This window comes from Centropristis striata, chromosome 2 (assembly GCF_030273125.1).
Source record: "Centropristis striata isolate RG_2023a ecotype Rhode Island chromosome 2, C.striata_1.0, whole genome shotgun sequence".
In the NCBI taxonomy this organism is placed as follows: Eukaryota; Metazoa; Chordata; class Actinopteri; order Perciformes; family Serranidae; genus Centropristis; species Centropristis striata.
In genome coordinates this window covers 19,110,922-19,138,502 of record NC_081518.1, presented here as the reverse complement: position 1 = coordinate 19,138,502, position 27,581 = coordinate 19,110,922, and the positions used below count along the sequence as shown (strand labels likewise).

At 38.0% G+C, this 27,581-nt stretch overlaps 1 protein-coding gene across 1 annotated transcript; it reads right to left on the bottom strand.

Annotated features, from left to right (window-relative positions):
• Positions 1 to 22: 22 nt before the first annotated feature.
• abcb10 (ATP-binding cassette, sub-family B (MDR/TAP), member 10) lies at positions 23 to 27,154 on the bottom strand. The gene is made up of 14 exons (XM_059357267.1): positions 26,236 to 27,154; positions 22,183 to 22,389; positions 17,310 to 17,512; positions 15,490 to 15,624; positions 13,959 to 14,105; positions 11,712 to 11,847; positions 10,946 to 11,041; positions 8,752 to 8,961; positions 8,589 to 8,668; positions 7,011 to 7,191; positions 3,596 to 3,639; positions 3,313 to 3,347; positions 3,064 to 3,122; positions 23 to 1,185 (listed from the first exon to the last, which is right to left on the bottom strand). The coding sequence occupies exons 1-14, from the start codon at positions 26,654 to 26,656 to the stop codon at positions 992 to 994; spliced, it is 2,148 nt and encodes a 715-aa protein (XP_059213250.1). The 5' UTR covers positions 26,657 to 27,154; the 3' UTR covers positions 23 to 991.
• Between the last annotated feature and the right edge of the window lie 427 nt (positions 27,155 to 27,581).

The following is a 27,581-nucleotide window of genomic DNA, read 5'->3' as shown; positions in this document are numbered from 1 at the left end:
TATATATACTTTATCACATTATTGGGAAATGCACTTTATTACATTATCAGGAAGTTATTACATTATCAGGTTTTATTACATTTTCAGTGGACTCAAGTGCAGATTTTTTATTACATTATCGGGGTTATTACATTATCGGGAATTTATTACATTATCAGGTTCTACAAGGATGTTAGTCACTGAATGTCTGGATCTTAATTTAACAGCAAAACAAGCTGAGAAAACGTTAGCGACAGAGAGTTTTCATGTCAAACTGCTTTACTATATTCACTTGTTACTATACTATATCTGTGTGTTGTGGAGAGGAAGATACTCTAACAGAACAGTCACATACTCTTCGTGGCTAATGTTCATACATTAATTATGTCTTTATAGTGTAAAGTTCTCTTTTTACAGCAACACAAATAGCTGCTTCATTTGGCTTGTTTGAGTCAAAAATAAATGTAAAAGACTTTCAAGAATTTCAAGTTTTAAAAATCAACTATACGCAGACACAAATATGAGAGTGTTTTTGGTTTGGTTATGAAAATCATGAAGTGATCACAGACTACAGAGAATGAAAGTCATTTGCACCAGATTCATACAGTCACATTTACATTCTACATGTCTCAGGTATGCTTTCATTATTTCTTTACCCAAAACCATGTTAGTGAGTATGACCTGATGGCTATGAGCTTCCTGTGACAGTGACTCCTTCTCACCTCCTCTTTCAGTGTAGAAATTTCAAAATAAAGCATTTCCAGGAGCTCTCTGGTCCATGTTTCAGTTCTTCGGTTGTCGTTGTGGATCTCCCTGTCTGGTTCTGGCTCTTCATGTCATTTCAGCAGAGAAAAGACACTCACAGCATAGTGTTCATCTGCAGTCCTGTGGATGGGTCTGCTTAGATCCATCTACATTATTCCAAGCACTTCTCCTCCCTACTGCCCCTCCTGGAGCAGGACCTGAGCTCACCTTCTGTCTCCCTCGTCCTCGTCCACTCCTCCCTGTCCTCTCAGCGAAGTGCACGTCTCTGTTCGTCTTGTAGAAAGGCCTGTTTCTCCATCAGTTTTCTGAACACTCCTTGCCTGTTGCCTAGCAGCTCTGTGTGCTGGCCACACTCGGCTATCCGCCGCTGGTCCAGCACAGCCACGGCGCTCGCGTTCTGGATGGTGGAGAGACGGTGAGCGATGATCACCACCGTCCTCCCTGTGGATCGGTGGGAGGGGCAGGAAATGATGTCAGAGAAACACACAGGGTCAGTATTGAAGCATTGTCATGTAGGGTTGTCAAAAGTATCGACACTCAAAAAAGTATCGATATTAAAACGTATCTGGATACGATACTCATTTTCAAAAGTATCGATACACCCCCGTCCCCCCCTCCCGACGCCGAGCTGCCTGCACAACATGGTCTCACAGGAATCCGTGAAATAGCCACGGATTTGCTTAACTCAAAATCCGTGGAATAGCCACGGAATCCCTCAAATTTCCTTGAAACTGACACGGATTTCGCTACAATGCAAGTTAATGACAGTAATATCCCGTGGCTATTCCAACATACAAAGTGATTATGTACATTTACTGAGTGAATATTTAGAAAATAAAACATATATTTCTCGCTAGAAATGTGATCAAAATCCATTTTTATGCAGAAACTAAGTCAAAATATTGATTTTTTCACTAAAAATGAGAGAACTGTCCGCCATGTTTTTTGTTCTGACTGCCGGGACCTTGAAAGTCACGTGATTTGGAACAAACCAATAGGAAAAAATATCCATGGAATAGCCACGGGATATGACCGTCATTAACTTGCATTGTAGCGAAATCCATGTCAGTTTCACGGAAATTTGAGTTATTCCGTGGCTATTCCACGGATTCCTCTGAGACCAGGTTCGCACAAGCAGTACTTCAAACTTGGTGAAACATCTTAAGGGCCGACACCGTGGCCTTTACAGTGAATTTGACAGGTTAGTGTCTTTCATTTCAAACTGACCTATTAATGATGTTATTGTGGCCGGTGGCTCGCATTAATGTTGGCCATGTTATTATTAGCCATTAGCCACAGCTAGCAATTAAAGGCTGACGTCATGTTGATCAGCACCCTCTCCATCACACAGTAGAAAGACAGCGGAGCACCTTCTCTCACAGGCTGCTCCAGCTCTGCTGTCATAGGGACAGATACAAAAAATCTTTCCTGCCACATGCCATCACACTGTACAATAACAAATAATAACCTGGTTCATTACATACTGTATATGCACTTTATGTGTTTTTTATGCACACTGTTCATTGCACCTTATTTGTTTCATAGCACCAAAATTTTTATACTGTATATTCATATTTATTCTGCACTGGAATTCTATTCTACTCCTTCTTTAGACACTTTATATTTTATTGTATTTTTATTGTATTTTTATATTTTTTTGCTTGAAGTATGCCTAGGTTGTTCTTTTTACTTAATTGTGTTGTTATTGTCTCTGTGTGTAATGCTGCTGCTACACTGTAATTTCCCAGCTTGGGATAAATAAAGTATATCTATCTATCTATCTATCTATCTATCTATCTATCTATCTATCTATCTATATGTTAATGATTATAAACAACGTAAATAAATAAATCAGGCACGTAGTATGCCCATATTACGTTTATTGACACAGTGTCAGTATACATAAGCATAGAGTTAATAAGTTTATATAAATGTTGGTGCCTGAAAAGTATTATTTTCTCTCTTGAAGTCCCAGAATGAAGCAGAGAAAAGTCGACCTGCAACCAAACAGCAACACACACAGCCGACTCTACCTCTTTTTTTTTTATCAAGCTTTCCTAATATTGTGCACAGCATACAACCTCAAAATATTGTTCTAATTGTTATTGTTTATTGTATTGCATTTTTCTTGTTAATAAAAATATTTCTGTTCAATTTTGGGGTCTTTGTTTTTATCCTGATGGTATCGAAAATGGTATCGAGTATCGAATATTTTCCTGCATATCGGTATTGAGTTGAAAATTTTAGTATCGTGAGTTCGTGACAACCCTATTGTCATTGAAAAATTGAACGGGAGAGATGGAAAAGACAGAGATGTACCTTCCATCAGGCGCTCCAAGGCCTCCTGCACCAGGAACTCATTCTCAGCATCCAGTGCACTAAGGAAATATGGTGGTTTAAGGTTTTCTTCAACACAATAACAAAAGATGTGTCTAACCAGCACAATAAAAAACTGTTTCTGAAGGCAGTATTAATAATAGTAAGGCAGTAGTAAGGCTCAGATTTTGCTGTGTAGAGGATAAAATAAAGGCGAAAAGGATAAAGAGAGAATATTTTAAGTCTTCTCACCTGGTAGCTTCATCTAACAGCAGGATCTTAGGATTCTATGGAGAGAACAAAAGTAGTGTTATACTTTCAAAGTCAAATTTCACAGGAAAAAAGGAAAGCTGAGGCTCAGTGCAGAGCCTGGTTCAACTGGACATTTTTAAGTTCATTTTGTGTTAAATCTAGTGATTAAATGCTGATGATGGCAGTCTTTGAGTAATTAATGGAGAACAAATATTATGTGCAGTCGAGCAGTTCTGATCAGAGTTGTGATTCTCCTCATGTTGAAGCAACTTGTTGTTCTCACCTTGAGCAGAGCTCTGGCTATGGCTATCCTCTGCTTCTGACCACCTGACAAACAAACACAAGAGTGAACATACACACAGTACCACACACACAGTACCACACACACAAAGGGACTCAGGCCTGGAGATAGATCAGGATTAAGGCTGGGCGCTTTCATATCCCCATAACCATATATGAATTCCACAACATGTTATGTTTTCTGGTTATTTAATAAATAAATAAATAAATACTATAAATGTATTTTTTTTTGAGGCAGCTTTCAGTTATTCTGCTCCTCACCTGTGGAACAAACTACCTGTAGATCTGAGGTCTGCCCAAACGCTCAGCTCCTTTAAATCAGGACTAAAAACACTATTGTTTACTGCAGCGTACTCTAAACTTTAACACTTATCTGCTCTACTCTACTGCCCTTACTTTTTAACTACGCAATGTTTGACTTGTGTTTTTTATTATTTTATCTATTTTCTTATCCTGCTGTATCTTATTTTATCTTATTTGTATATTTATTTCTATTTCCCTGTTTTAATTGACTGTTTTTACTGTTTTCAATTGTGTCTTGCTGTTTTTAATGTTTATGTAAAGCACTTTGAATTACCTTGTGTCGAATTGTGCTATACAAATAAACTTGCCTTGCCTTGCCTATTTTGTATAATATAGATATACAGTATACATTAGGGCTGGGCGATATATCGATATAAAAAATGTATCGATATATTTTTAAATGTGATATGGAATTAGACCATATCGCATATATCGATATAGTTCAATGTTTTTTCTTTCTTTATATATAAATGCTGCCCTTACTAGGGTTTGTCATATTTAGTTCTTTTGTAATGTTAGTTATTCTTTTCTCATATAAATATATTTATTTCAGAGAAAGATTGGATCAATTTTCAATTTTATTTCATAGGCCATTTAAGATATTTTTTATTTATTTATGAGTGGATTAATAATGATCCAGAATCAGTGTGGCTTGACCTGGGATCAGTGAATGCGGGTAACAGCCTCTCAAGTCTTTTATTTGCTCTGGACCTAAGAAAAACTAAGAATGTTAGGGACAATAATATCTTAATTAGAACAAGTCTGCAAACTTGGCAAGCAATAAGAAAGTTGGAGGGTCGCTCTAAAACATTGTCCTCGCTAGCTCCAATACACGGTAATGTGGATTTTGCCCCAGGATGCTCAGATAAGGGATTTAAGGTGTGGGAGGAGAAGGGGATTTTAACTCTGGGACATTTATTTGCTAAAGGCGTGATGCTTACATTTGAACAAATCCGGCAGAAATATGGTCTACCCAGAAATCACTTCTTCAGATATTTGCAAATTCGCAGCTTCACTCAGAATCAAAGCGGGTATCACTTTGACTGTCATTCGCAGATTGAACGTTTACTCATTAGTAGAGGCAAGAAAGCAGTTCTTGGCCAAGGGTATGCTGAGCTCATCTCTGTTAGCAATGTGAATTTAGAGTATCTTCGACAGAAATGAAATTCTGATTTCAATCTTACAATAAATGAATCAACTTGGCCTAAAATATGGCGGTTTGCGAGAGAGATCTCCATATGTAACAGAACCAGAGAGACTCAGTTTAGAGTATTACACCGTTTGCAGATTACCCCACAGCTCAGACACAGGATGAACTCAAGTTTGACTGAAAAGTGTTCCAAATGTCAAGTAGAGATGGGAAGCTATAGGCACTGTATCTGGTCATGTATCCATATTGAGGAGTACTGGGGAAAAATTGTTAGCAAACTTAATCTGATTTTTAATGTCCAGCTTGGTGCTGATCCACAGGTTCTGCTTCTCGGTTTACCCAGTATTCATATTAAAGTGACTCATCAAAGAAGGCTGCTCAGTATTCTCACATTTGCTGCTTGAAAGAATATATTGCTCAGATGGATTGATAATGCACCTCCAACAATTGGGGGTTGGCACAAAGTGATATTTGACCTAATACCAATGGAATATCTAACACACAGATTTAAATGTAAGATGGATGACTTTTTAAAGATCTGGGCACCCTTCTTTAAATATGCTGGTAAACGACTCACAACTATTGTATTAAAAGGCATGATAGATGGCAATGAGGGAAACTGGCTAACTGATGTTTTTGGGTTATAAGGCAGGACATTGATTTACTTATAATTATTATTTTTAATTATCAAAAAAATGTAGCATTTTCTCTCGAAATGGAAATTGAGATTTTTGAAAAATGTGTTTTTTGTTGTTGTTTTTTTTTAATGTCTCTTCACTTCTTTCCAGATGTGTATTTGCTACATCACTGTCAATCGTAATGGGACAGAGCATTTTCATTGTATTGTAATTGGATATTTGTTTTCTGTGGCCACAGTGTGTTGTTTGTTGTTTTTGTTGGAAAATGCATTAAAAAATATAAAAAAAAAAAAAAAAATACATTAATAATTTGTAATCCAATGTTTTTCAGCATTGCTGTAGCAATGACATAATTATGGTGACATCACCCAGCCCTGCTGAGGATGATGAGAAGCCTACGACTACCAACTAAACAAAACACAATATGTGACATGTAAACCTATTCTGCAAGCTTCTCAGGGACAACAAAATAAAGCTACACATAAACAGGCGCTATGTGTCATGATAGTGGAAAGAGTGTTTTTTAAAGCATTTGATGTTCTGAATAGAAACATTTAATAAATGACGATAATTCTACTATGTGGAAAAAGTATGAATACAAACTAAAAACAAATATTTGTGAAAAAGTCACTTGAAAAACATTGTTATTAAGCATCGTTGTCTTTCTAAAATGTAAAACAAAACTTCAAATAACTGTGTTCAATTTCCTGTTTTAACATATATATTTTTTGGTAACACTTTACAATAACCAACTAAAAAATGTTTATAGATGGTTTATAAACCAATTATTAACATTTACAAAGTGCAATACACATTTAATTGTTAAATGTTTTCAACTGATTTCTTAAAGGTATATGAATCATTTCAGAATCATTAACATATGTATATATATAATATGGTGTTAAAAATGTTAAAATGAGTGCAACTAAAACTATTGATAAACTATTAATTATAATTTAATTGTTTGTTAATGGTAAAGTAAATATAAACTTACATTAATATACCATCTATAAGCCATTTATAAATGATTTAGTTAGTTAAACATTAATAAATTATGTATTTACCATTCTAAATGGCCTATATATGGTTTATAAATGATGATTAAACATTAATAAACTATCTGTTTACCATTTATAAATGATGGTTATTGTAAAGTGTTACCATTTTTTTTTTTATATGAATGCATTTCTCATTTTAAATAATTCTTAAAAGTACAAACTTAAAAAGGAATAAATGAGCAGCCTGCCAACACCAAACATATATTTAACATGACAGCCCTGCTGACTGTGATGTGTGGTGTATCTCACCTGACAGCAGCACTCCTTTCTCCCCCACTATGGTGTCAAAGCCCTGAGGGAAATCCTGGATGAAATTAAAGGCGTTGGCCACTCTGGCTGCCCTGTAGATGTCCTCAGTGGTCACAGCGTGTGGCTCCTGTGCCCCGTATGCTATATTATCTCTGACAGAGCAAGAGAACAGCACAGGCTCCTGGGAGAGAGGGGGAACCAAGGTTATTATAGTTAACAAAAACGAAATAACAAAAACTAGAATTGAAAAAACATTGTCATTAACTGAAATAAAAATAAAAACTAGGGCCGGGACTCGATTAAAAAAATTAATCTAATTAATTAGCGGCTTTGTAATTAATTAATCAAAATTAATCACATTTTAATCGCATATAAATATTTGACCTGAGAACAGTGAGAAGTAATTTTTTTTCACATGGATTTTTAGTTACCATTGAATAATGACTGAATACATAAGCTTAAGCAACAAAAATATTGTTTATTTTTGTTCAAGTCCAACAGACCAGTGCAATTTTTGCCATTAAGTGTAGCAATAGCATATTTAGAAATATAGTACATTTCAGAAATTCAGGTAGCCTTGAGATAGGTAGACCTTATAGCTAGCTGCTATATGTTTTGCATTGAGGTGATACTTGAGGCTGGATGTGCTGCGGTGATATGTGAATTCCTTGTTGCATAGCAACACAACCATGCTCCTATCGACGCTTCCATCCGTTGTTTTTTTGTAACAAAAATTTCCCATCATCCATGGGGCCAACCAAAGCGCTCTCATCAGCTTCTTCCTTCATGTTCACTGTGGTTTGTTGTTGTCTGAACTCATAAACGCTAGTTGGTGCTCCAGTATAACGGGTCCGCCTGAAACTCATCCAGTGAGAAACGTTCCGCGGTGCAAAAATAAGTGCAATTAAAATGCGTCAATTTTTTTAACTCGTTAATTTTTGTGTAATTAATTAATCTTAATTAATGCATTAAAGTCCCGGCCCTAATAAAAACAAGTTTTTAAAAAAACAATAACTAACTGAAACTGTATTCTAATCAAAATTATAGTGAAAATATCCTTTGTTTTCGTCTTTGTCAACTTGTTTCATACATAATCCAGTGTTTCTATTTGAACATGCAGGAACACATGGTTAATATATTTACTGAGACTGGGATGTCTACACTCCAACTAAAATTCAAAACACCTGGATCTGTAAGAGTTAATAACCTTATTGGGGCTGAGATGGATAAACCAAAGGAAACAAAGGCAAAATTTATTATGACCTCTTTGAATCTCGCACCCAACACATAGCCCATTACAAAAAAACTAAAACTAACGCGAAAACTAATAAAAACTAAACTAAAACTAGCAAACTCACTCTAAAAACAAACTAAAACTAACTGAATTTGAAAACAAAAATTCACAATGCAATTAAAACTAAAACTAATGAAAAATCCTAAACTATTATAACCTTGGGGGGAACACAATCTTTACTCAAAGGCCACTTACAGGTAATGAACATGCACATAGTGCACTGTGAGTCTGCTCAGATTATGTGTTGTAAAGGAACATAAACAAGTTAGAGATTCATTAATTACCTGGCTGACAAGTCCAATGTGACTCCTGAGCCAAGATGGATTGAGATCTCTGATATCATGGCCGTCTATAGTGATGGTACCTGGAGGAAGGAGAGGTCAGAGGTCGAAGAACTGTTCTCTTGTTGAGTGTGATTACTTTCTAACAGAATGATGTCGCTCTCACCAGCATCTGTGTCGTACAGCCTGAGCAGCAGTGACACCAGGGTTGATTTCCCAGAGCCGCTGGGTCCCACCACAGCCATGATGGTCCCAGCTGGGACGAGCAGACTGAGGTTCTGGAAAACAGGAGCATCACTACGGGTCGGGTAGGAGAAAGAGACATCAGAGAACTCCAGCCGACCCTTCAGCTGGTCTGGAGGAAGAACCAGGCCTTCTGTGGAAGCAGAGGAAGAGGCTCACAAACATAAAAAAACTGTTATTTAGTTTAACTTGCTTGACGGGTTTAAATTAGGGCCAGGACTCGATTAAAAAAAAATGAATCTAATTAGAGGCTTTGTAGTTCATTAATCGAAATGAATCACATTTTTATCGCATACAAATATTTGACCTGAGAACAGTGAGAAGTAATTTTTTTCACATGGATTTTTAGTATACCATTGAATAATGACTGAATACATAAGCTTAAGCAACAAAAATATTGTTTATTTTTGTTTAAGTCCAACAGACCACTAATCAAATGTCCCATCATCCACGGGGCCAACCAAAGCGCTCTCATCAGCTTCTTCCTTCATGTTCACTGTGGTTTGTTGTTGTCTGAACTCATAAACGCTAGTTGGTGCTCCAGTATAATCGGTCCGCCTGAAACTCATCCAGTGAGAAACGTTCCGCGGTGCAAAAATAAGTGTGATTAAAATGCGTCAATTTTTTTAACGCGTTAATTTTTGTGTAATTAATTAATCTTAATTAAATCGTTAAAGTCCCGGCCCTAGTTTAAACGTCATTTTCTGCAACTCAGTGTCTCTCAATCCAAACAATAACAAAAGAGAGTTTCAGTATGGTCCAGCTGCAGTCAGCTCCTCCTGCTGATGATTAAGATTAAGATTAATTACTTTTTTAATCCTACAATGGGGAAATTCAACCTCTGCATTTAACCCATCCTTTTTTTTTTTTTTTTTTTTTTTACACAAGTGAACACACCATGCAAGGAGCAGTGGGCAGCACATAACTGTACCGGGGAGCTGTGCAGGAGGGTCAGGTGCCTTGCTCAAGGGCACTGCAGTCCTTGACCTGTCAGTACTGGGATTCGAACCGGCAACTCTCTAGTTACAAGCCCGATTCCTAACCCCCATTGTCCATTGCTTCTATGAAGCCAAACTCAATGTGACTTTAATGGTACCCTCTATTTCTTTTTGAGATATTCAGCATTTTCGTCTCCCAGACGCTTCGCCATTTTTCTATTAGCTCTGTGTTTCTGTTGTTAGGTGAGGTTACCGCTAGGTGAGGTTACTGCTAGGTGAGGTTACCGCTAGGTGAGGTTACCGCTAGGTGAGGTTACTGCTAGGTGAGGTTACCGCTAGGTGAGGTTACCACTAGGTGTTGCCTGTGTATACTGCAGGAGGGATGTTACACATGTCCTTATTCTTGCAATATAGCCTTTATTTTTAAACTTTTCTATAGTGATTTTTCTATTTAAGTAAATGAATAAATGTTGAATGTAGCCCTTATTTAGTTGTTTTTGTCCCACTAACGAATTAAATGCTGACTCATCTATATTTAACACATTAGATTTATTACATCCCTTAAAATCAAGAGGGCTTCACGACCAACCATGGGTCTTTGGCACGCCCCTGGGGGGGTCGGTCCCCCCTGTTGGGAATCACTGCTCTAGGCCACGGACTGCCCATGATTCCTTCAGTGTTCAGTGTACAGGACATTTTTATCCAGAAAGGTCTCCACATCACCAAAACAAACAGACTCACTAAAAGCACTAAAACACTGAATAAAGCAGTAATCCAGTGACTAAAATCTTTTATCTAGTTAAAATATATAGTGAAATACTACATCCTGAAATGTAAATTGTACAATGGGTTATTAAAGAGATGTTTTATACTGTCTGTTTTGCAATAACAAAATAATATTCACTTCAAGTCAATTCCAGCACACAGCACCTGACAGAGAGAAGCTTGAGACTATACATGTGAAACTCCTTGTCAGACTTTTTCAGTGGCAATAAAAATACATTTACAATACTACTGAACCTTTTTCCATTGATTGGATGTATAAATAATTCCAAGAATGATAATAATGGGTTAACAGGATTAAAGCGACATTCATTGATGTGGTGGGTTAATACGCTGCTCTGTGTGTGTGTGTGTGTGTGTGTGTGTGTGTGTTTGTGTGTGTGTGTGTGCACTGACCATTAAGAGGAAACTCAGGCTTCCTGTCCAGCAGCTCCCACAGTCTGGCTCCGGCTCCAAAACCTTTCATCAGCTCAGTGTAGAAGGTGCTCAGACCTACAGATCACACAGGAACACAGAGACACACTGGTGGAAACAACACACAGAAAGAGACTGATATAATAGCAAAGGTTACATGTAGGGGTGTGCCATATTGTATCGTTCACGATAATTTTGGTATATTTTTTTTATGGTTAAAAAATGCACATCATGATATTGGCAACATTCCTACTTCTTGATGTAGTGGCGTAAGGTTAATATTAGCTAACAAATAAAGTTGTTAATCACAAAAAGCTACTTACTCTCTGTTGCTAAACATATGCAGCTTCCACAATAAGAGCACAGTGTGTTAACAGAATCCACCACAGAACTTACAAGAAGACTGTCAAAATAAGATGCCTTAAATAAAACATACAAGAACCTTTATTCTCCTTTATAAAATGTCATTAAAATATGCCCCCGAAACCCCTAAATGTTTTTATTATTTGCTCATACTCAAGAGTCAGGAGTATTTTTTTTTGTATTTGGCAACTGTTAAGATTTGCACTTCACACTACATTTTAGATTTTTATTTATTTATACAGACTAAAAAAAATCATATTTTCTGTTTCTTTTTAAGTATTTCGTAATATCGTCAAGAATATCGTTACCGCAAAAATAGCATGAAATATCGTGATATTCTGTTAGGGCCATATCGCCCAGCCCTAGTTACATGTGTGTGTATTACCTGAAATACTGATGCCCACCCAGAAGGTGTACAAGAGGAATGATGACAGCTCTCCCACAGTCATGTGCTGGCTGGCCATCAGAAGGCCTCCTTTATACAGCACTGACAGGACCATCAGGTTGCCACTGAGACCAGTCTGAAACACACACATGGTTATTTGATTAGTAGAACATCTGGCATCATGCTACTTCCTGACACAGCACTGATTAGACTGACTGCAGACCATCTGGGAACCTGCTGGATGTCTGAGTTAAAGTTGATTGAGTCTGGAGAATATTATCTACCTCTAACATTAGTATCAGAGAAACAGAGTGGCTATTGGTTATCTACAGACTGTGTTGCCAGTTTATTATAGACACCTAGCTAAAGCTAATCCAAAACAAAATGATACTCTATCATACAGTATATAGTTGTGGTTAGCACTGTTTTGGATCAGTAAGATTTACATGTGTTTTTTTTTTATAAAGCAGGTTTATAGGTCCTATATAAATCCTGTGAAAGTATCAAAACACTCAATCAGCAGAGAAATATTTTTTTGTAATGGAAATTTAAAAATCTGATTGTATATTTACAGAAAAAAGTTTGTCATTTTGTGCTTAAATGTCTGGTATTTGTACCATATTCAGTTGAATGTAGGTCAAAAAGGATTTGCAAATGATTGCATTCTGTTTTTAATTTATTAAATGTTTCGTTGGCGAGTAGCAACTCGTACAGCGACGCACTAGAAATGAACAAAATTACTTCAAAAAAGATTAAATTTACCATCCAAGAGTCTGTGATCCTGAACTTCGCTACACTAACTTACAGTCATTCCCAGCTGCAATGATGATGCAGAAGACCCAGAAATACTAATGAAATTTGTTAAAAATATAAATATATATATATATATACGCACTTGTCAGTGTGTGTTTCTGTGTACTGTACCCGTGTGGCTTGTGCCAGAGCATCCTGTGTGCTTTCGGAGATTGAACGAAACATACTAATAGAAATATAATATAATATAAATATAAAATATATTATTTATTTTACTACTTTTAACTACGTCTTTTATTCATTTTACTATGTTTATCTGTTTGATTTTATTGTTTTATTTATAGCATCATTTTAGATTTATAAACTTAATATTTATTGCTGATTGTTATATGGAAATGTTTGTTTTATTGTTGATTCTATGTACAGCACTTTGGAGACGTTTTTGTTGTTTAAATGTGCTATACAAATAAAGTGGATTGGATTGGATTGAAATACTAATGAATCAGAGCTGACTGAGCTTTTAACAGGCATTAAAACAGAGAGTTTCTAACAGGGTAAATACAGACGGTTTGTTAAAAAGAACCAGGTGAGAATGTGCTTTAGCTGGCAGGAGCTCTTCAGAGCACACTGATTGGTAATTGCCTCAATTGGAGCCTTGTTCATGAGAATGCAGCTACTGTTCAAGCTGAGAAAACCAAAAATGTATTCACAGACATACAGTTTGTGTCCGAACTTAACTGTAGCTTCTATAAAAACGACCGGAGACTCCTTTTCTTCGTTTAATCTTTTACTGAACAAACGTGCAGTATTACAGAGGAAAAATGAGCGGCATAACACTACTGAAAACATTGTTTTTTCTTAACTTCTTCTCAAAAAACACTTCTTCTTAACCTTTTACTCTAGAGTAGAACGCTACTGCTACCTTGTGGTCTGTATGAGTCACTGTACACAGTATTTTAACTTGCGTAAACAGAAATGAAATGAATGACTCCTTGTAAATATTTTATCCCTTTTTACCCTTTTTAACTAAATGTATTACACATGAATTACTCATTAATGAACTATTAAATTAATACCTATATCAATGAAATAAAGATACAACAGTTTGAGCAAAATAACATCAAAGCATGTTCCAGTAGAAACCCAACAACCCCAGTATTGACCAGAAATGAGCCAAATATGTCCAAAATGTAAAGCGATGTTCAAGAGTTAGTGTTAGACATAAGATGAATAAGACATGATGAGGAAAACCCGTTTCAGAACTGTGCCAAGTTGCATCACTGAGTTGCTTCAACACTGTGTTAAACTTCAAACCCCTCAGATGGTTTGAGTAACCTCTGACCTTGTGTGGAGGATGTGAGAAAACCTTTTAGCAGACATGTCAGGCTCTGTGCTGTTGTGACAAAACGGGGGCAGAAAAGCAGAAGCCTCTGTGCAATATTTGCTTACTTAACTGTGGATTTGGTTTGCTTCAGTGACAGGATGCACACTTACCACTCCGAAGAAGCCAGCTCGTAGTACAGCCTCCTTCCTAGCCAGGCTGAGGACCCGGTCTGCATTCTGTGTGTACGTGTCGAGCTCCGACTGCTCTTTACCAAAAGCCCTGACCGTCCGCATGTTGCTGATACGCTCCTCTGCCAACTACACACACACACACAGACTTACAATTTAATAACAGTTTTATCTACTGGAAATCAGATTATCAGCACTGCAAATTTAATTATTACAAGCAGTTCAGCATGTCTATGAGATATACATAAAACTAAAGGAAAGGCAAACAGTGTGGCTTCACTAAACAATCATATAAACTGCTGTTTTCAATACACACACCTTATTAAAACAAGATAAAGACACTGAGAGTAGCATCAATAAACCCAGAGCTTCCATGTTATCATATCAACACATCCTCAAATAATGTATGACGAATCCCTGCTGTTGAACACCTTTCAACACCAAACATGTGCTTATAATACAGTGCTTAACCAATGTATTAAACCACCGGTTTATAACACAGTGTCAAAAATGAACAGCATTAGTTATAACCAAAAGCATTGTTTATGTTTCTGTAACAGTTAATGCAGCAGTATGTAGAAGCTCTTTAACCTCCTGAGACCCAAGCTTTTGTTTTGTATATTGTTAATTTCTCCTAGATATTTTGGATCAGTAGGACCTGATGAGTACAAAAACTAAGCATTGTCTTTAAACAGGAAGTAGTTTTTGAAAAAAAAAAGGGGTTAATTTTACTGTATAACACAATTAATTCCCTTGTGTTTAAAACTGTTTATTTCCTTATTTACACCCTCTCATTTAAAGTAAAAGTCTATTTGTTCTCAAATGAGTACTTCCTGACTAGCAGTGTCGTAGCTTGTTGCTAAAAATAGTCAAACTTGTACAGAATATCAAACTACAAACCTTATTAAGCACAAATAAACAAGTTTTAACCATAAAATCTGATCAGCTTTTGTACCTGATCCACTTTTTTTCTGGGGATAAACTGCTGATTGACTTTACCAAGATGCTGTCATCTGATTTTTATACTGATTAATGTATTGACTACTGAGGACAACAGGTCATAGTTAAGCAAAATTAAGTATAAGGTCCAGCAAACCTAAAATGAAATGTCCACATATGAGGACGCAGGTTCTCAGGAGGTTAATTCAAGTGATATTTTAATGCCAAAATATAATTATTGTTGTTATCCATGAATTTTCAAATGTAATGTCTTACAAAAAACTGTAAAATAGTAAAGCACGTTATTTCTTGATTAAGAGTACAATTATAGTCATTTGCTTTGAGTTTCAGTGTTTGATTCATTTCTGACTTCAGCTGTTAAATCTGGCAATAAAAAGGTGAATTCACTTTGTTATTTGACAAATAAATAGCAATAACAATTTAGTTTTAAAGAAGCTTTTGAAAGATATCTAAAATATTTATGTTTTCTCATTTTTATGACAGGTGGCCTAATAAATTTGTTAAACATATAAATATATACGCACTTGTCAGTGTGTGTTTCTGTGCACTGTACCTGTGTGGCTTGTGCCAGAGCGTCCTGTGTGCTTTTGGAGATTGAACGAAACCATCTGCCGTAGAACACGGCGATACCGGCCATAGGAGGAACAATCAGCAACACAAAACTGGCCAGGCTCGGGGAGACATAGAACTGTAGGAGAAGAGAGAGAGTTTTAAACGCAGCAGTAAAAAAGGATGGGGATGGCTGTAGAAAAGGAAGAGAGAAAAATGTTGAAACCACATTGCAGGAACCAGTTATTACAGCATTTACTTCCTTTCCTTCCTGGCAGCACGTTCATCTCACCAGGAAATAATTTGACTTCCTTGTGAGGAGATGGTTTATCACGAACATTGTGTTTTATGATTTTGTGTTTGTGAAAATGCTACTGGAAGGATGTTAACTGATCTGTTAGGCAGCAAATGAAGAAAGTTATTCATAATAAATGTGAGGCTGGTGAAAGAATAAAGTCAGATGAACATCATAGACGAGCAATGAAGTATCAGTTTAACCACCTGCTGGTCAATACTGTATATAAGAGCTTCTCCATACACACAGTGCTTTGGGCCTCTGGGTGTGGCAATATATAAACCTGTTTCACAGCAGTCCACAACAGCTCAGAACAGGATGGAGATAACCAAACAAAAGACAGAAGGAAATCCCAACTACTTCCTTGAACTGAACAACAAAACACACCTTACTTACTCTGTTGTGAAAGAAAGGAAAATGTTTTCAAAAGTCCCAACTGAGTGAGTGTTTACATTAATCAGTGCGTTTACATGCACAGTTTAATCGAGCTATGCTTAAAAATCGATTTTGGCGTCTAATAGGACTTCTGTCCTTGTCCCAGTTTACATGCAAGTGACAAAACTGAATAACTGACGGGAACGTGTCCTCCTCCTCAACACTGGGTGGCGATATGCGTCGTTTCAGCTGGTTAATATGGCGCCCTTTCAGGTTGACCTCAGTTTGACACTTTGTGCCGTAGCTACTGACTGGCTAATGCGACTGACTAATGTGACCGGCTAATGTGTGACCGGCTAACGTGACCACCTAATGTGTGACCGCCTAATGTGTGACCGGCTAATGCAACCGCCTAATGTGTGACCGGCTAACGTGACCGTCTAATGTGTGACCGGCTAACGTGACCGCCTAATGTGTGAGCAGCTAACGCGACCGCCTAATGGGTGACCGGCTAACGTGACCGCCTAATGTGTGACCAGCTAACGTGACCGTCTAATGTGTGACCGGCTAATGCGACCAGCTAACATGACCGTCTAATGTGTGACCGTCTAATGTGTGACCGGCTAACGCAACCGGCTAACGCAACCGGCTAATGTGTGACCGGCTAACATGACCAGCTTACGTGACTGCCTAATGGGTGACCGGCTAACGTGACCGCCTAATGTGTAACCGGCTAAAGTGCAACCGGCTAATGTGTGACCGGCTAATTTAACTGGCTTTCTTGGATGTTTTTGTCCGGGGTCATGCCAGTGCAGGGGTGGAGCATGGGAGCATGCGCACATGCGTTATCTTGTCATACATGCTGGCGAAAATCCTATTTCAATCACATTATCTGGGAATCTTAATCGGAATTGGAGAACTCCAACATCAGTCGGACTAACACGTTTACATGCACTTCAGTTGTCCAGTTAGTCAGATTAAGGCAATAATTCGTTGTTTTTAAGTGTCATGTAAACGTACTGAGTGTGTTCCAAGTTCTTTAGACATATCAGACTATATGCGATATGATGTATGTATATGACTATACTCTAAAATATTTATTTGACATGATAAATATGTGATAAAGGATAAAAGCACCTGTCGTGACCACTCACCATCATGCTGACGCCTGCGGCTGCCTGGGCCACGGCTCTCAGCCCGTCTGACAGGTTGTCAGTGATGGAGCGGCCCACCACCGTTGTGTCAGCAGACAGGCGGTTGATAAGCTCGCCGGTCCGATTCCTGTCAAAAAATGCCACTTCCTGTCCGAGGATGGAGGAGAAGACGGAGGTGCGGAGGTTACGAACAATCTTTTGGCCTGAAGAGAGAAGAGACACGAGGGAGGAAGACAGAGATGAGAGAGTGCTGCAACCACATAGTCACTTGATTCATTAATCATCGCAAAATGACTCGATTCATTATTTGGTTATTGATTAATCGTACCAATGGCTTCAGGGTATGTCAACTTGTGATGGGCATTTGTCATCATGTTTTGCATATTGTAGAGCTATTGATTAATCCAGAAAGACAATAGAAAGACAATAACTGATTAAACAGAGTTAGATGAGAAGAGCGACACCACTCTCATGTCTCAAGCACAAAGGCAGGGCAACAACAATAGAGATGTGAGCTCCCTCCCCTTCCCCTGGACCACCATGGGACCTTACTTTTGAAAAAAATATGTACAGACGTTGTTCTGAAAGACAAAAAAAAAAAAAGTAGATCCCATTTGAATTGTGCCATGAATTACACATATGATCTTTGTCAATTTAAATTAAAGTTTTGCAAGTCAAGGAAGTTGCAGTTTGGTGTAAAACTGTCTTGAGATTGGGAATACACATAATTAGAAAGACGACACACCCCAAATAAAAGTAACATCATAACTCTCTCTTATGTACATTCTCACAGGAGCAATGGGTCTTGCTGGCTCATTTGCTTCCCGGCCGATAAACAGAGCAGGAGATGCAGGATGAATCCATTACATTTGGGCATGGAACGTTGCTAGGATACCGAGCAAGGCAGCAAGCCATAAACGTTAGGATGACATATATTGTGTGATGAGCGATGGAGTTCACTGATCGGTTTCATTCTAAACTAAATGTTACTACAGAATGGCATTTTTCACTTGCAAAATTATTATTTAAATTGACAAACATCATGTATTATCATGGCACCATTCAAATGGAAAACCCATTTTTGTCTGGCCGTTGACAACTATACAGATTTTATCCCATGAGGTCCACCGGACCCAGAGAGAGCTTTATATAAAAGCATGTTGAGGTGGTGGTGGAGCCGAGCCAGAGCCAAAGCCAACTGGGAATGAAAGCTGACTACCAGCTATCTTTCATCAAAATCCTATACAGCACCTTTAAATACAATTAAAAACAGTATTATTTTATCATAGTATTACTAGTCTGACTGTGATCAAAGTTCAAAAGGTAAGCCTTATCTGCGTCTTTAGAGCTAACTTATTAAGTTCTTGTGAGTGTAATCTGTAAACAAACATAGATGTTGTCCCAACAAGGCTGGCAGGAAGTTGCCAAAAAGTAATTAGAGACACAACTTTTTGCTGCTGGAGTTCAGATTAAACAAACAAGATAGATGATGGTAATTGCTGAGATTTAGAGGTTCTGGTAGGAGTTTGTTGTTTTATAAATTAGCCATACTAGCTCTTCTCCTGATTCCAGTGTGATGCTAAGCTCCTGGCTGGATATATCTTACACACAGACGTGAGAGAGGTATGGATCTTCTATTCTAACTGTCTGCAACTCTCAGGGATTCCCAAAGTGTGGTGAATGCACCTCGTGGGGTGCGCGAGCTGCCGCTAGGGGGTGCGCAGGATAATAAATGTAATGGCGGTCTGATAATTACACAATTACATTTTTTTCCCCCCACACAATAAAGAAGTGTAAATAAACATTTCCTTTGTAAAATGTAAAATCAAAAACTGTAATATTAATTAATAAATACATGCAGGCTATTCAAAATGCACTTCATCTTAAAATGAAGCGTAGAAGAAGTTATCTTCTACCATTTTTCAAACCTGTGTTATGCTGACGGGTTGTTTAGCTCCACGCTCATTTAAACTTGCTGCAATTTTTGTTCAACGCGGCTCAAAATATTATAACATTTTCCACGACTTATGTGATGCTCATTGTTGTGATGGTGATTATTTAATTATATGTGTGTTCTGGTCATTTGAGCATGATTAAACATGCCGCCTTTAATATGGCGATAAAAAAGCTTATTGCATTTTGTTTTTTTGAAGGTGTGGGGGATTGGGGGTGCGTCAACACGGTTGGGACATAGAAGGGGGTGCGCGGCTAAAAAAGTTTGGGAACCACTGCTGTAAGTTATTGTTTCTTGTATTTGTCGTGCACAGGAAACCCAGTCATATGTTTATGTCATTGCATCATGAAAAGATTCAGAGAATCCGGAGAAATCTCTGCATGATACGGGCAAAGCCAGAAACCAACAGTGAATGACCTTTGACCCCTTGGGCAGCACTGTATTAAATTCTGATTCATTGTATAAAGAACATTACAACTGTACTGTCATGGCTGCATCTTCAACGTGAATGAAGACTCAACAATTCAAAGCCAAAGCCACAGATCAACAACATCCGATGTGCTGTGGTCTGATGAGTCATGACATCATGTCCTCCAGGCTAAAGAGGAAAAGGACCATCCGGTAACCAAGGTTACTATAGTTAACGAAAAACTAACGAAATAAAGAAAATTAAGGTTGAAAAAACATTTTTGTTAACTGAAATAAAAATAAAAACGAGAGATTTTTTACGAAAACGATAACTAACTGAAACTGTATTTTAAGGTTACAAAACGAACTAAAATTATAGTGAAAATGTCCTTCGTTTTCGTCTTTGTCAGCTTTTTTCATACGTAAACCTTTTTGGTTGATATGAAGTCTATTTCATCTATCTGGTTTTATGACTTAATAAACTTATTAGGGGCTGAGATGGATCAGACAAAGGAAATAAAGGAAACATTTATTGTGACCTTATGGAATCTGGCACCCAACAAATACCCCATTACAAAAAAACTACACTGAAACTAATAAAAACTAAACTAAAACTAAGCATTTTCCAAAAAATAAAAACTAATTAAAACTAGCAAACTCACTCTAAAAACTAATTGAAACTAACTGAATTTGAAAACATAATTGACAACGAAGTTAAAACTAAAACTAAATAATCCAAAACTATTATAACCTTGCTTCAGACCTGTCTCCCATTGAAAAAATATTTATTATAATACCTTGGACTGTTGAACAGCTGAAGTCTTATAGCACTTAAACAATTTATGTCCTCAATTCCTCAACACTTGATGGTAAACACTTGATTTTGCACTCATTCAAAATGAGTGTTTATTTACAATAAACAATAAAGTTTATCAGATTGAACATTAATTGTCTTTGCATACATGTTAAAAACTGATTTAGTAAATAATTGCATTGTTTTATTTTCGTTTTAGGCAGTGAACCAACTTTTTCAGAATCAGGGCTTGTTGGAGCCTATTAATTCTTTGTATTTTGGGAATGCTGATGACTATTGTAGGTTAACTATTATTATTGATTATAATTGTTTTTTGCTGCTCGGGTCCCTCCTCCTAGCCAGGCCTCCTCCTGTGATCAGGGAGTGAGGACAGCTGGTTTCTTTGGCCACGTTTATACATAGCATGGTATTTAGAGAAAAAAATATTTTTGAAAAAATGTGCAGATTTATGAGATTTAAAGTGGTGAATCTGCGCGAAAAAAGTTGCAGATTTACGAGAAAAAAGTGGGGGGAAAAGCAACAAAATCTGCATTTTTTTTTCTCGTAGATTTGCCACTTTAATCTCGTAAACTTTTTTCTCAAAATATTACCCCCCTCCCCTGGGTCCGTATGTTTTTTTTTTTTTTACACATTCCACAGTCCACATTCTGGCAGTCTGTAATATCCTCCAATATTCTCTGGGGTTGAAATTTGGAATTTGCAAGTATTTCAATGAGTGCCCTATTAAAGCCTGTTTTCCACCGGGCGCGTTACAGCCGCGGAACGTCAGCGCCGCGGTCGCCGTTGCAAATAGGTACCACTCTAATCAATGAGAGGATTTCCACCGGGCGCGCTGCGGAACATTACAGCAGCGTCTCAGCAGCGTCTCTACGCGAGCATTAGGTAGGACTTCTATTTTCTCCGCGAGCCACTGCTAAACCGCGTTAATCTCAACAGAGCAGATCGCACCAGACAGGAAGTCCGACTCAGAATCAACGTAAAACACTTCCGCCCCCTTTCAAAATAAAACGCAATACGCAGTTCATGCAGCCTAAAACTACTTCACATCAACATTATGTTATGACCGGGGCACCAGATCAGCAATCAATCAATCAAAGGGTCTCAGAGGATCAGCGACACGGACGACAAGAGACTGATTGTTGAAGTGGAACATCATACAATCATTTATGACATAACATATTGTCTTTATAAGGATAGATGGTCAGATCAACAGATTTTTAACTTCAGAGAAGCAAAGTAAGCTGTTGCTTGTTGTTGTTGTTGTTTACTTTATACACACAGCTTATCCATAGACTGTATAAATAGAGTTTAGACTTAATCACGGGATCTCGCGGTCTCCCGTATGGTCAGGATTATCGCGTGATCTTGTGTGTATATGACCGGCTCGCTAAGCTGCCGTGCCGCTGCTGTAACGCGCCCGGCGTGAATTGACGGCGGGCAGAAGACGTAGCAAAACCGCGGTGGAGCCGTGCCGCGGCTGTAACGCGCCCGGTGGAAATCCCCTGTAAGGGTTAATGGGATCTTTCTGCTTAGATAGAGAGAGAGGGTTAGGTTAAGCTCAGGCCAACCCTGGAGGGAGAGACCCACTGATGCAGACAGATCATCAGTGTGAGCTGGATGAGCTGTGTAGAAATCATTTATGTCAATATGTGTTTCTCATGTTCCCCTGTAGAGCATCAATCTCATGTTCGTCTCACCTGAGGTCTGCATGATGTAGAGCCTGGCAGCGTTGGCTGCCCCACCACACAGGAACACTCCCGTCAGCATGACACATAAAGACGTCAGCGAGGCTGTCATCGTCTCCGTGTCTGTCCCTGTGGCGTAGATGGTGTCGATCACTTTGCCCAGGAGGAACGGAGCCGACATAGTTACTGCACTGGACACAGTAAGGAAGCCGAGAGCAGCTGATGGGGAAACAGAAAAAGACAGTAAACCATGCAACATTAATATAAACAAATAACTATGGAAAGCAATACCCGTGGCTTCCATTTATAAAAGGACATTTTAACTTCAGATTTTGAAGAAGTTCTCCAGCAAAACATGGTGAAAAATACTTCTGGTGGTTTTACAAACCATAAAACTACTCTGACAGAGCTCTCCAAATGAACATCATAAACAGCTGACACTAGCCCTTTTACAGTTTTTTACAACCGCTATGACCCGTTGTTCAATACTTTTAACGCTTTTTCAAAACTCTTCACACAGTTACCACAACATCAGCCTGTGTGGACGATACAATTAACACAATTCTTCTTCTTTTGACAGAAAATACACACATTTTACACATTTAAAATTAGTTTTAACTCCTTTTGCACACAAGCTCAATCAAGACCAAAACAGTAGATGTTAACTGGTGAATTTTCAATTGCTTTCACACGGTTTGTCAAAACAGAAAACCTCATGTTCAAAACTAATGGATTGAAGATTACATTGATCACAGCTTCTGCTCCTTTTTCTTTTTGTCTATTTGGCAATACAGTAATGAATGACAGCTGATTTTTTTCCCTCTTTACTTTACTGTAAGTCATTTTCATTTGCAATACAGTAAAGTGTTTACTGCAAATCCTGTCACTCACTATCTTCTTCTTTCATAAACATTCTGCAAAGCTGCTCTGACATGGCTCGTTCACTTTCTGTACTGAGTGTTGTACAAAAAAGGGCCAAAATTCATGGCCAACAAATGAAAAATGAAGAACATCATCACAAACATTGTCTCTATGGAGGCAATTTTTGAATCATTTTCATGTCTTTTCATGTCTTTGTAAGTCATTTTGTGTCTTTTTTAGTCATTCAGTCCAACATAAAATGTGATTTTGAATCTTTTTTTACTTTCAAAACACTATAATGCTCAATAAAGAATTTTACAGTAAATGTTGCAAATGTGAACAAAGGTCGCAAATACAACATATACGTAAGAGGGTTCCATCCAGTTCTATCATTTTATACTAAATATATTTGAGCTTGTCTCCAGATTTACTTGGTATATCATCATCAAACTGAAACTGGCCTCATGGAGTTTACAGCCAGAACTTTAGAGGTAAATTTACAGTAGGGCTCCACGCTGCTTTGTTTTCTAGTCTGGATGATGAAGAAGTCATGATTTTGAGCTTTGGTGACTCCAGAGGGTTAATTTACATGTATGATCAATACAATAATCTGTTGATTGTAAAAGAAAAAGGAAAAAAGTCGATTTGACACATGCAAAGTGATTGAGTTTGTGTTATTCCATCAGTTGTCAGTGTTTTTTATGACATTGTGCTGTGACTGACTAAATGTTTCTGTTGAAGACAACGTGTGTCAGTGTTTTGGTAGATTTGGTGAACTGTGTTAGTGTATTATTGTATTTTGGAAGTGTGTGTCTGTGTTTAGTTACACTGGGTGATTTTGACCATGAAATTAACTGTTTGGGGAATTATGTATATCAGGTGTGATGTGCGTTAACAGTTTTGAAAAAGTTTTTAAGGTTCTGACAAACAGGTCATAGCAGTTGTGAAAAACTGTAATGCACAACATGGGTCAAAAATGACCCACATTCATTCCCCATGTTATTTAATGCTTGCTGTGTGTTTCTGTGCTAAATCTTTTGATATCAACCTATTTAATGATTGAATATTCCAAGTATTCTTTAAGATATCTTGTTTTTGATAACAGATCATTATTTCCATTTTGCCTCTCATACTTTATGAAGAAAAAAAGTTTTTGTATTATCACATAGATAACTACTTGGCTAAGTAGCTTGCTAAGCTAACTACCTAGCCAAGAAGTTAGCTAAGTAGTTAGCTTAGCAAGCTACTTAGCTAATTACTTAGCCAAGAAGTTAGCAAAGTACTTAGCTTAGCAAGCTACTTAGCTAATTACTTAGCCAAGAAGTTAGCTAAGTACTTAGTTTAGCAAGCTACTTAGCTAAAAAATGGATATGGGTCACTTCTAATGCACAACACCCATGTTGTTCATTAGAAGAGTAGTGACACAAATAGTGTTTTATTAAAAGATTAATAAAGGAAAACATAAAATTAGGATGTATGATGATCAAAAACAAACTAATTGAGGTAAACCTGGAATACTGAATGATGAAATTAATTTATTGCAAAGATATAGAACATAAAAATTCATACATATCGGGTCACTTTAGACCCATGTTGTGCATCAAAGGGCTAGTAGAGCAGCCATTGACAGGTAATTAATACAATTTGACTTAATGTAGATATTCCCAATCTAGCACAACCTGTCTCCATCAACATCAGAACAAAGTTAGGGAAACTCACAGCCACTGGAAGCATCCAGGAGGGAGCTCCAGTGTTCTCATATGGCACGATAAAGACAGACGGCTTGTTGTGACGGACTAGAAAAAGTGTCAAATGTGTTCATTGTCTTATGTTTATTTTGTCATATACCGCTGTGGTTTCAAACATTCTTTAAAACATGAAACAACGACTGTTACAGTTCTTCTCTGTGGATCAAATATAATTGTGTGGTTCTGGACAGTGGTGCAGAATGCTGCAGAGAGCTTGTTGTGTGCACATTGCCTCTTCTACTGAGGCGAGGCACATCAGTGAAGGGAAGAATGGAGATTATCTGAACTCTGGAGAAAAGCTACAAAGTCCTAATTGGACTGACGGCTATACAAGCAGCAAATAAACCCTACAGGGACTTTTTCTATTCCCCGCCTTTTTCTATTCCCCACAAAGGGAAAACATCATAATTCAATATTTTTGACATCTTTCATTATTCTGTTTTCAGGGATCTAAAGTTAATGGGCCTTATGCAAGAACATGTTGCACTCTTTTCTTAACCTTCTCTTACTTCATAATTATTACTATTTTGGATTTTCAAATTAAAAATTGCTTCCAGGTAATAAAATATATACAATTCATTACTCAAAAAAGGCACATGACACCAAGTCAGGGTACATTGGAAACTCAAAATACAAGAAAAAAGGTTAATGTGGCAACTTCAGCTTCTTGTAAGTTGGTATAAATGTAAAAGATTATGTTAACCCTCTGAAATCTTCATCTTAAAAAAATCTGTTAAAAAATCTTTACCATGCCGTGTTGGTATCAGTTTTTTCAGCGTAACCTCACCTATATGTCCTGATAATTTATTTTTAACTTTGATTACTTGATAAAAAAATTTAACCCAAAAGAAACAAAGGAAAACATAAAATCTGATCTTGAAAATTATGTTTCACACACAGAAATATACATGTTGCAAATATGAACACATGTTGCAAATATAACATATAACAGGTAAAATGAGGATAATATCTAGTTGTATATTTTTATACTAAATATATTTGACATTATCTCTGGTTTTACTTGGCTGAATATCATCAACAAAAATCTGGCATGGAGTTTCAAGCCAGAACTTTCGAGGGAAGCTGATGGCAAGGCTCAATGTTGCTTCATTTTTATGTCTTCACGTCATGAAGAAGTAATGTGCAGGTGGTTTCATGGACTCTAGAGGGTTAAATGGTCATATGTATCATATCATATTTATCAGCCCCTGAAGTGAATCGAATCTATAGTAGCAGACTTTGTGATATCTGTGAATAGTTGTTTAACTCTATGGAGTCTGGGGCTATTTTGTCCATTTTTGAATCCTTTTCATCCTGCCTGTATACATCACTTAAAAAAATGTTTAAATGCCAATGTTGGCGATGTAGGCGATTATTTTAACAGGTTGACGATATGAATGAAGAATGATTTACAGTCTCATGGATGAATAGATTTATCAGTGCTGACACAGTTTACCTGCCATTCTCCATCTTTCAGGGTGAGCAAGCTGCAGAATCCTTTTAACATCGTCCAGGGGCACCGTGGCCGGGGTCTGCCCGCTGCCCGGGTCCGTCCGGGTCTTCTCTGGTCCGCCTGGTGTCGGTGTAGAGGAGCTGGCAAAGGCAACAGGTGTGTGTGTGAGTGTCCGGGCTCGGCCTGTCGGTGTGTGTGGACAGAGGGTGGAGAGAGATCGGAGTGGAGAGCAGGGAAGGAGCGATATGAAAGGCCCGGGTGAGGAGACAGGGAAGGCGGTAGTCCTGATCCCGGGAGCCGGCCTCTTCCTCCGGGGGAGGTATGACAGGGAGAGACGGGGCTCCAGCCATAAGGTCCTGGTCTGTGTCAGCCTGAGACTGGACACCCCATGAGAGCACCTTGACATGGGGATTAAAAGCCGCATCGTCCGAATTGAATGATTGATAGTAGCTTAAAAAAGGTAAATAAATGTAAGAGTGTTCCTGGTGGTCAGTGGGTGATGGAGTCGAGGTGTTTCCTGCTGGCTGAGTCCAGTCGGAGGAACATGTTTGGCTCCAGGCGGGAGATTAACGCTCCGTGTCCATAGCCGAGCTTCTATAGCGCTTCATGCCGCTCCACCGTCCAGTTTAAACCGTTATTTTAGCTTTTATCTCCGCCTGACAGCCGCCGTCACCCACTTTATCTGTTATCAGAGAGCAGCTAACACCCTGCTGTCACTGTCATCTGTCGCAGAGGGTCTAGGTGTCAGTCACACAAGCTGCCGACCTCCGACTTACACCAAATACAATGTGATAATGGCACCATATATCGCTGGAAAGAGTCCAAAAGGGTAAAAACAACAAAGGTGACCCTGGTTTGGGTGTCCTGTAGCGTTACACACCATTTCTCCTCCTCGACCAGTGAAATCAATGGCGATCCAAGCAAACTTTCACAGGCATTACCAATCACACCCAGAGCGTCGACACCGATCCGTTAGTGTCTGTGATCGACTTGTTACCATAGATCAGGGATGGGCAACTTAAATGCTGGAGGGGGCGACACTTTTTCATCGACACTCCCACAGGGCCACATATAGGACCGTGCCCTTAACCAGATATGATGAAACTGCAATTTTAAATATGTTTACAGTGCAGTATCTTACCATATTTCATGCTCAAATGCATGTATAACAGTAGGCTATAAATAGGAATGCAAAAGGTTTGAAGTAAATCAAAAATTACCACTTACTGTGATTTCTTTTCTTTTTTTCAGTGCAAGAACAGCAGACCAACATTAATTGCAAGAAGTTATTTTGTGCATTTTTACACAGCACCTTTAAGATTCCATGCTCAAATGCATGTAGTTGCACT

Coding starts and splice junctions, on each gene's coding strand:
- abcb10 (XM_059357267.1), bottom strand. CDS start 26,656: ATGCGGCTTTTAATCCCCATGTCAAGGTGCTCTCATGGGGTGTCCAGT. Junction 14,106..15,489: donor CTCTGGCACAAGCCACACAG/GTACAGTGCACA, acceptor GTGTGTGTGTAG/TTGGCAGAGGAGCGTATCAG. Junction 8,669..8,751: donor GCTGTACGACACAGATGCTG/GTGAGAGCGACA, acceptor TCCTTCCTCCAG/GTACCATCACTATAGACGGC.